This window comes from Bombina bombina, chromosome 2, assembly GCF_027579735.1.
Source record: "Bombina bombina isolate aBomBom1 chromosome 2, aBomBom1.pri, whole genome shotgun sequence".
In the NCBI taxonomy this organism is placed as follows: domain Eukaryota; kingdom Metazoa; phylum Chordata; class Amphibia; order Anura; family Bombinatoridae; genus Bombina; species Bombina bombina.
In genome coordinates, this window is record NC_069500.1 from 900,237,609 (window position 1) to 900,248,782 (window position 11,174).

An 11,174-nucleotide genomic window follows, 5' to 3' on the forward strand; every position below is an offset into this window, starting at 1 on the left:
CACAGTACTGTGTCATTGTTCTCTACTGCTCATATATAAATTATTGTGGGCATTTATTTTAGTCATGCTTTTTTTTGTCCTTTACATAATTGTTATCTTGTTTTCTTGCATGACCCTAGTTTCCTTAACAATATTAAAGGGACAGTTTACACCAAAATTGTTATTGTTTTTAAAAAAAAAAATATCCATTCCCCAGCTTAGCACAACCAACAATGTTATATTAATATACGTTATGACATTTAAACCTCTAAATGTCTGCCTGTTTCCAAGCCCCTACAGACAGTCTCTTATCACATGCTTTTTTATTAGCTTTTCATAACAAGACAAGACTAGTTCATATGGGCCATATATATAACATTGTGCTAACTCTCCTGGACTTGTGCATGACATTGCACTAATTGGCTAAAATGCAAGTCAATAGATAACTTATAAATAGTCATGTGATATGGGAGCTTCAAGAGGCTTAGATACAAGTTAATCCCAGACATAAAAAATATATTAAAGGACCAGTCAACACAGTTCATTTGCATAATCAACAAATGTAAGATAATGAGACAATGCAATAGCACTTTGTCTGAACTTCAAATGAGTAGTAGATTATTTTTTTGACAATTTTAAAAGTTGTCTTTTTCCACTCCCCCTGTACCATGTGACAGCCATCAGCCAATCACAAATGCATACACGTACCATGTGACAGCCATCAGCCATTCACAAATGCATACACACTTATTCTTGCACATGCTCAGTAGGAGCTGGTGACTCAAATAGTTTGAATATAAAAAGACTGTGCACATTTAGTTAATGGAAGTAAATTGGAAAGTTATTTAAAATGGCATGCGCTATCTGAATAATGAAAGTTAAATTTTGATTGAGTGTCCCTTTAAAATAACATTATGCACTAGATTTTTTCTTTGCATAAATGTTTTGTAGATGATCTATTTACAGTATATAGCCTATACAGCTTTTTTTTTTAAATTGCTCTTATTTCCAGACTCCTAACCAAGCCCCAAAGATTTAAGAGAATACTGAGGAATGCTTCTGTTTGTGGGAAGTGTCTGCTTTTTTTGCTATAGAACCACTTGCAGTGGGTGTTCCAGCTAACATTTTTAACAGTGCTAAACTGCAAGCTTCTTAATAAAATTTTAAACAGTTTTATACTGGATTTTTAGATCAGTATCTGTGCATATTATTCTTTATAGTAGTTTCTATTACATGCAGTTAAATGAAAATTGGTGTATACTGCCCCTTTAATATAACCATGATGGCTGTGCAAAACTGGGGAATGGGTAATAAGATGATTATCTATCTTTTAATCAATACTTTAAAGTAGACTGTCCTTTTATGAAGCAGAAGTCACATCAAAAAATGAACTATATTAAAATCATTAACGTCTAGATTAGGAGTTATGCGCGCTATAGGGAAATAAACAAAAGCAAGAAAAGTTGTGTTACTTAATCCCCTATAGCGCAGCCATTACAAGTTTTTCAAAACCCGGCTTGTGCGTGCAATATGGGGTTTTTAAGCTCCATACTGCACACAAAACAAGCGCTGTTTTGACGTGCTCGTGCACGCTTTCCCCATAGACATCAATGGGGAGAGCGGGTCAGATAAAAGCCTAACACTTGGGATCACGGAAAGAAAAGCTCTGTAATGCAGGTCCATTGATGTCTATGGGGAAAAAGAAACTAACATTTAAACCTAACACCCTAACATAAACCCTATGTCTAAACATCCCTAATCTGCTGCTCCCGATATCGCTGCCACCTAAATAAAGCTATTAACCCCTAATCTGCCCCTCCCGATATCGCCACCACTATATTAAAGTTATTAACTCCTATTCCGCTGCTCCCCTACATCGCCGCAAGTAAATAAAGTTATTAACCCCTAAACCTCTGGCCTCCAACATCACTACCACTAAACAAACCTATTAACCCCTAAACCACTAGCCCCCCACATCACAACAACCTAAATTAAACTATTAACCCCTACACCTACCCCTAAACCTAACCCTAAGCCTAACCCTAAACCTACCAGTAACCCTAACACCCCCTAACCTTAATATAATTAAAATAGAGCTAAATTAAATTTACAATTATTATATAAATAATACCCATTTATAACTAAATACATACTTACCTGTAAAATAAAACTTAAGCTAGCTACAATAAAACTAATAGTTACATTGTAGCTAGCTTAGGTTTTATTTTTATTTCACAGGTAAGTTTGTATTTATTTAAACTAGGTAGACTAGTTAGTAAATAGTTATTAACTATTTAATAACTACCTAGCTAGAATAAATACAAACTTACCTGTGAAATAAAACCTAAGCTGCCTTACACTAAAACCTAACATTACAAAAATAAAAAACACTAAAATCACAAGAAATAAAAAACCTACCCTTACAAAAATAAAACAAACGAAATTATCCAAAAAATGATTCCTATTCTAATCCCCTTTAAAAAAAAAACACCCCAAAATAAAAAAGCCAAATCTAGAATAAACTAGCAAGGGCCCTTAAAAGGGTCTTTTGGGTGGCCCTTAAAAGGGCCTTTTGTAGGGCATTCCCCTAAGTTAAACAGCTCTTTAGCTACAAAAAAGCACCCCCTAACAGTATACAAACTCCCACCCCACAAACTACCAAGGGCCCTTTAAAGGGCTTTTTGGGGGCTCTTAAATGGGGCTTTGTAGGGCATTGCTCTAAGTTAAACAGCTCTTTTGCTACAAAAACAAACACCCCCTAACAGTATACAAACCCCCACCCCCCAAACTACCAAGGGCCCTTAAAAGGGATTTTTGGGGGGCTCTTAAATGGGCCTTTGTAGGGCATTGCTCTAAGTTAAACAACTCTTTTGCTACAAAAACAAACACCCTCTAACAGTATACAAACCCCCACCCCCCAAACTACCAAGGGCCCTTAAAAGGGATTTTTGGGGGGCTCTTAAATGGGCCTTTGTAGGGCATTGCTCTAAGTTAAACAGCTCTTTTGCTACAAAAACAAACACCCCCTAACAGTATACAAACCCCCACCCCCCAAACTACCAAGGGCCCTTAAAAGGGTCTTTTGTAGGGCATTGCCCTAAATTAAACAGCTCTTTTGCTACAAAAAAGCAAACACCCTTAAAAAAATACAGTACACAAAATAACAAACAAATTATCCAAAATAATAAAAATTATTCCTATTCTAATACTCATTAAAAAAAACACCTCAAAATAAAAAGCCTAATCTAGAATAAACTACCATAGGCCCTTAAAAGGGCCTTTTGTAGGGCATTGCTCTAAAGATATCAGCTCTTTTCGTGAAATAAAAATACAAATACCCTCTAACATTACAAACCCCCACGCCCCCAAAACCCACAAAATAAAAAAAAAACGATCTAAAAAAACCTAATCTACCCATTGCCCTGAAAAGGGCTTTTGGATGGGCATTTCTCTTTTACATTCCCAATCCCTAAACTAAAAAAAAAAACACCCAAAAAACCCTTAAAAAACCTATCACTAACCCCCGACGATCCACTTACAGTTTTTGAAGTCCCGCTTGAATGATCTTCATCCAGGCGGCGAGAAGTCTTCATGCAGGTGGACTCTTCATTCCTCATCCAGGCGGCATCTTCTATCTTGATCCCTGCGGCGTGGAGCAGGTCCATCCTGAAGACATCCGGCGTGGAGCATCCTCTTCATATGGCCGCCGTACACTGAATCTTCAATGCAAGATACACAATCCAAATTCAGCCAATAAGATTTAAACAGCTCTCATTCTATTGGCATGATTCAAAATTTTCAGCCAATAGGAATGCAAGGGACACCATCTTTTATCGTGTACCTTGCATTGAAGATTCAGTGTACGGCGGCGATCGTATGAAGAGGATGCTCTGCGCCGGATGTCTTCAGGATTGACCCGCTCTGCACCGCCGGGATCAAGGTAGAAGATGCCATCTGGATGAAGATTGAAGAGGTTGCCTGCATGAAGACTTCTCGCCGCTTGGATGAATACTTCGCTGCCGGGATGAAGATTGAAGAGGCCACCTGGATGAAGACTTCTCGCCACCTAAATGAATTTCGTTCAAGCGGGACTTCAAAAACTGTAAGTGGATCGTCAGGGGTTAGTGATAGTTTTTTATAAGGGTTTTTTGGGAGGGTTTTTTTTTAGTTTAGGGTTTGGGCATGTAAAAGAGCTAAATGCCCTTTGTAAAGGCAATGCCCATCCAAATGCCCTTTTCAGGGCAATGGGTAGCTTAGGTTTTTGTTAGTTATGTTTTTTATTTTTGGGGGTTGGTTGGGTGGTGGGTTTTACTGTTGGGGGGTCTATGGATTTTTTTTTACAGGTAAAAGAGCTGTTTAACTTAGGGCAATGCCCTACAAAAGGCCCTTTTAAGGGCTATTGGTAGTTTATTATAGATTAGGTTTTTTATTTTGGGTTGTTTTTTTTTTTTTAAATGGGTATTAGAATAGAAATCATTTTTATTATTTTTGATAATTCGTTTATTATTTTGTGTAATGTTTTGTTTTTTTTCATTTTGGGGTGTTTTTTTTAACTTAGGGTGGGCACTCTTAAAAGAGCTTAATGCCCTTTTAAGGGCAGTACCCATATAAATACATTTTTCAGGGCAATGGGTTGATTAGGTTTAACTTTATTTTTATTTTGTGGGTTTGTGGGGGTAGGGGTTTGTAATGTTAGTGGGTATTTGTGTTTTTCTTTTTTAGCAAAAGAGATGTTAACTTTAGGGCAATGCCCTACAAAAGGCCCTTTAAAGGGCCTACAAAAGGCCCTTTTATGGGCCCTTGGTAGTTTATTATAGATAAGGGATTTTTTTATTTTGGGGTATTTTTTTATTTTTTTTTAAAAAAGGGGTATTAGAATTGGAATTATTTTTATTGTTTTGGATAATATTGTTTGTTATTTTTTGTAATGGTAGGTTTTTTTATTTTTTGTAATTTTAGTGTTTTTTATTTTTTGTAATGGTAGTTTTTTTAATTTTGTAATAGGTTTTAGCGTAAGGCAGCTTAGATTTTATTTTTATTTCACAAGTAAGTTTGTATTTATTTTAACTAGGTAGTTAGTAAATAGTTAATATCTATTTTTTACTAACTAGACTACCTAGTTAAAATAAATAACTTACCTGTGAAATAAAAATAAAACCTAAGCTAGCTACAATATAACTAACAGGTAAGTTACTTTGTATTTAGATTTAAATAGGTATTTTTTTAGTTAATAATTTAAATTTTAATTTAGGTCTATTTAAATTATGTTAAAGTTAGGGGCTGTTAGGTTTAGGGTTAGGGTTAGGTTTAGGGGTAAATATAGTTTAATTTAGGTTGTTGCGATGTGGGGGCCGGCGGTTTAAGGGTTAATTTATAGGTTTAGTTGGTGTTGGCAATATGGGGGGATGCAGTTTAGGGGTTAATAGGTTTAGTTAGTGTTGGCCATGTCAGGGAACTACGGTTTAGGGGTTAATAGGTTTAGTTAGTGCTGGCGATGTTTGGAAATGGTGTTTTAGGGGTTCATAGGTTTAGGTAGAGTTGGCGATGTGGGGGAGTGCAGTTTAGGGGTTAATAGTTTTAGTTAGTTTCGGCGATGTCAAGGAACTGTGGTTTAGGGGTTAATAGGTTTAGTTCATGTCGGCGATGTGGGGGAACTGCGGTTTCGGGGTTAATAACTTTATTTTGTTATTTAGTTAGTGTCGGCGATGTGGGGGGCGGCGGTTTAGGGGTTAATAGGTTTAGGTAGTGTTACTGATGTGGGGGGATGGCGATTTAGGGGTTAATAGCTTTATCTTGGATGGCGTCGGCGGTTTAATATAATTTTGTTTCGGCAATCGCTGGAACATTAGTTAGAAATAACGATTAGTCCGTAATAAAGATTCGGTTCCAAAAATAATAATTCCGAAACGGTAATAATTCGGTAACGGTTTCGAATGCATTGAAATTTCAAAATTCGGAATGACACAAATAAATCTTAAAACTGAATTATCGACACATACCGAATTATTACGAATGTCTCAAACCAAAAAATTTTAAGGCCCGAATCGAAACAAAACAAACCAAATTTTTCAATTGCGCACAAGTGTACTTTACATCTAGAAAAACACCACTTAGAAAAGTATAGCAACATTTTCCTTTCTAGAATTTTGTAAGGCAGGGGTGCTCAACCTTGGTTCTCCAGAGGTTTTGGTATTACTTTTACCATGTTGCTTAGCCAGCATTTCCCATGATGTTCAGACAATTTAAGGTGGCTGAGCATCATGGGAAATGTAGTTCCAAAACCTCTTGAGTACCAAGGTTGAGCACCCCTGTTGTGAGGGATTTTGCAGTGCTGAAAGATCATTGTAGATCATCCCATCTGAGTGGCTAATTTTAAATCATGAGGTTCTTTTGGTAGGAGATATTTCAGTAAAGTACATAAAATAGTGTGTTAAAAATAAATATATAAGTGATATTCATGAAAGGAGAATGTGTGATATAGTATTTAGCACTGGGAATAAGAATGCCTAGACACTTTTAATTACAAACCAATATATATTGGTGAGGGTTGAGAGCTGCCAATCAGAGGCCATACAACAATCCTGAGGTTTTACCCAGCTCATCCGCTACAGGGCAGTCAGTCTTTTCTATAGAGAATTTACTTGTAATGCGCTAAATATAAATCACACAAACCTAAGAATATCAGAGCTTTCCTTAGATTTTCAGAAGCTGCCACTAGGTAGACAGTTGTAGATTTTGTTTGTTTCCCCCAATTAAATACAAAGCAGGAAGTAATAATAAAACTGTTTTATTGATAAAAAAAAGGCTAAAAGCCTAGTTATATTATGAGTTTTACAGTTAATTTTGAGTTCATGTATTAATTAGAAATGATCCTCATTTTTTGAGGAGGGTCTTGTGAATCCTCCGTTGATGGCTGTCTGAGACGCTTGTAAATTTGGCGATGTTTGCTTGATGTAGAGGGTGGGCTTCCACGATGGTTAGTGCTGTTATTTCCTCTCACTCGAACATCATTTTTAGAAACATCTTTGATGAATAAATTATGCGTTGTGATATCTTCTGTCTATAGGTGAATAGAAGATAAACAGAATTACCTAATAATGTTGGTCCTTGCTGTTTTACAAATGTATGATTTTATCACATAAAATGGTATTGAAAGCATATATATATATGAATCAAACAGAACTCTTGTAAAAACACTATGGGGTAGATTTATTAAATGTCGGATGGACATGATCCGCTGTAGCAGATCATGTCCGGCCAACATTGCTTGTCGGCAGTGAACATTGCACAAGCATTTCTAGTGAAATGCTTGTGCAATGCAGATCAATGCATATTTGCGGCCAATCGTCCGCTAGCAGGGGGTGTCAATCATCCTGATCGTATCTGATCGGGATGATTGCAGTCCGCCACCTCAGAGGTGGCCGATGAGTTAAGGAGCAGCGGTCTTATGACCGCTGCTTCTTAACTTAAGTTTCAGGCAGACCTGAGACTTCAGGGGTAGCTTGCAGCATCCTCTGCTTAATAAATCTACCCCTATGGCTCAGATTACAAGTGGTGTGCTAATGATAGCGATGGATGCGAAAGTAATACCAATGGACCAGGCTAAAATTAGCACTAAAATTGATATAACAAGTTCAAAGAAAGATTAGCGCACCCTATACTTTCAATGGAGATTGTAACCAAGCTAAATAGCACTCATATTACAGGTTTAAAGTTAATATTGAGAATGTTTTATTTAAATATATATATTATTTATTTAAATATATATTTAAATATGTGTATATATATGTATATATATATACATATGGACCAGGCTATATATATATATATATATATATATATATATATATATATATATGTATTGTGTATATGTATATGTATATATGTGTGTGTGTATATGTGTCTATCTATCTATCTATCTATCTATCTATCTATCTATCTATATATATATATATATATATATATATATATATATATACTGTGTGATGTGTGTATGTGTATATATATATATCTTTGTATGTGTGTGTGTGTATATGTCTATATATGTGTATTTATGTGTTTTTAAACATTTTTATGTGTTTATAATATACATACTTGAAATGTTCTTCACTTTAAAAAAATATATTCTTTTTATTTTCAAATATTTATATATATATATATATATATATATATATATCTCTCTGCATACAATATATACAGTATATATATTTCTATATATATATTCATATAGCTATATAGGTATAGACATATTTTGCAAGAAAAATATTCAAGTATATATATATATATATATATATATATATATATATATACATATAAAATATAGATTTAAAAATAATTGAAGAACATAGGTATGTGAATTATTGCTAATGCACCTTCGGCTTTAGCTCAGTTAGCCTAGCGCAGCTTCAGGTTAGCGCGAGTGATAAAATTAAAGAGCTTTCTTTAGCGGGCCCCATGGAAGTCAATGGGGAAAGGGAATTATTGCTGTTACAATATCCAAACTCCGGAAGTTAATGATCCTGAGTATTTTGCTCGCTCACTAAATTTATACTATCAACTTGTAATACAAACCCTAACCTGGGAGTGCTAATGTTTTACCTTGAGATCAGTTAGCATTCATGACTGCTAAAAATGTATTGCTCCACTTGCAATCTAGGCCTATTGCAATTATTATTAACACTATTGTTCATAAATTAGATTGTATGTACCTGCTACATGACCTTTAGCTATGAACACTGTAAAACAAAAAGTAAAACTGCTACTAAATTGATTAGTTATTTGATGTATGGGAGGGGGATTTGTGTATTTAAGGGGTTCATTTGATGGATAGTGTATGCAACATGATTAAGGGCTGAGGTGTTGGCTTTTGTTTTGTTGGAGCATTAGATAATAAATGTGAAGCTTTTGGAAGATATTTGGTGTGCTGCTATTCCTTTCCTTGGACGATATTTATATTAATAGCGTATACAAATCATTGTTTTAGAAAGAGATATTCACATTTTTCATACAAATGTTGCCAAAAGAAAAATTGTAAAAATTGTAATGAGAACCAAAATTTATACATTAATAATCAACACATTTCAAATGAAAAATCAATATACAAGGAAAATTACAAAACCTACCTACAGACATACTTATAAATATATATATTGGTGTAAGGTAGGAAGGCAGAATTGGCCCTGCAACAGGGCGTAATAGGTTCTCTTACCTGTTTGCTATTGGGTAGGTTTATTTTGTAGGCTGGGAGGTAACATGAATCAGGAGTCCCTAAAGATATTTCAGGTAAGTGATTTTTCACTTCTGAAACCTTTTTTGTAAGGTCTTCAGTGAACTTGAGGTCCACTGAGTCATTGTTTCTTGATAAAGGAGACATGGATGCCAACCCCTGCTTCTTCTCTTCATGGTGGTAATCAGCCAGGCATTGTCCACAGTTATTATCTGGACTCACTGTATACTGCTGACTTTGATATTGCTTTAATGCATTATTTAGGCTAGAAGTAGAGAGTTGCAAATATTCAGTGTATTTATACTTGATCTTCATATCTGACAGTGAAATGTATGGATGACTCAGGGCTGCATTAGGATCTATTCTTTCATGGGAGTCCCAAGTTAGCATCCTTTTAATAAGATCAACCATGGCTTTTAAATCCTCATATTCAGCCAGTGCCTCAGTACGTTCTTTAGACGGCTGGGCAGTCACCAATTCCAAGTCATCCAAGGATTGAAAGATAAATTTCCTTTTTTCAAGAGGTTTTACATGTGTTTCTAAGTAGAATTCTTTTTTTGATTTGAGTTTAAACTTATCTGCTTTTTTTGTAAAGAAGTTGTAAGTTTTCATGCCCTCACTCAATAAATGGCTGTTGGGCATCCCCTGAGTTGAACATATGTAGCGAATTTGGTCATACTCATTCTGTCCAGGGTAAAGAGGGCTTCCTAGATGCAATTCTGCCATAATGCAACCGAGTGACCAAATATCAATCATCTCACAAAAGGGCAAACCCAGAAGAATTTCTGGGGATCTGAAGAAACGAGTTTGAATGGAGGGTTTCTTCATTTTTTTGGCTGTATCTAAATAAATGGAAGATCCAAAATCAATTAATTTGACTCTAAAAGGGTATCTTGCCTGGTCAACAATCATTATGTTTTCCGGCTTCAGATCTGTATGTATTATTGAAAGTTCCTTTAACTTGCTTAGGGCTTTCAGGAGCTGGGTGGTTATTGTTCTGATGTGCATAATAGGTAGGGGTGAAAACTTCCTCTCCCTCTGGAATTCAAATAGATCTTTCTGCAGGTGCTCAAAAACAAAGTAGTACTTGATGTTACAATAAAAATACTCATAGAAGCGGATAATATGCCACTCCTCTGGGTCCACTTGTCGTAAAGCATTGAGCATTTCGATCTCATTCATAATTTCCTTTCTGGAGATGTTCTCCTTATGGAGTTTAATAGCCACCAATTCACCACTGCTCCTCTTCTTACCTTTTACTACATTTCCAAATGACCCATCTGCCAAAAAGTCCATAATGTCATAATAATCCGTTTTAGAACGTAAGTGCTCCATATCTGCACTTTAGACTGGAGCAGAGTAAATATAGATTTGCATAACTGCCTAACATAACCAACTGATTCCTAAGTTTATGATGTAAATCTTACCCATCCTCAGAATGCTTATGTCACAATCACCTGAGTCCCATCGTAACCAAGCAGTCAGTATTCTATTGTAGTAACAAAACTAAAATAGGTTTCTTATTAAAGGGACCAGACCCCAACCTAAGAGTTTATAGCTCTAAAGATAATGGTATTTTTAATTATATTAAATTAATTATTTGTACAAACAATACAATTATTTCACAGTACTGTGTCATTGTTCTCTACTGCTCATATATAAATTATTGTGGCCATTTATTATAGTCATGATTTTGTTTTGTCCTTTACATTATTGTTATCTTGTTTTCTTGCATGACCCTAGTTCCATTCCCAAGCTTAGCACAACCGAAATTGTAATATTAATATACTTTATAACATTTAAAAATCTAAATTTCTTTCTGTTTCCAAGAACCCTACAGACAGTCTCTTATCACATGCTTTTTTATTAGCTTTTCACAACAAGACAAGGCTAGTTCATATGGGCCATATATATAACATTGTGCTTACTCCCGTGGACTTGTGCATGACATTGCACTAATTGGCTAAAA

The 11,174-nt window shown here is 35.3% G+C and overlaps 1 protein-coding gene across 1 annotated transcript; it reads right to left on the minus strand.

Moving 5' to 3' along the window:
* Nucleotides 1-6,835: 6,835 nt before the first annotated feature.
* On the minus strand, nt 6,836-10,540 carry LOC128647362 (homeodomain-interacting protein kinase 4-like). The gene is made up of 2 exons (XM_053700147.1): nt 9,188-10,540; nt 6,836-7,039 (listed from the first exon to the last, which is right to left on the minus strand). The coding sequence occupies exons 1-2, from the start codon at nt 10,538-10,540 to the stop codon at nt 6,836-6,838; spliced, it is 1,557 nt and encodes a 518-aa protein (XP_053556122.1).
* Nucleotides 10,541-11,174: the final 634 nt, after the last annotated feature.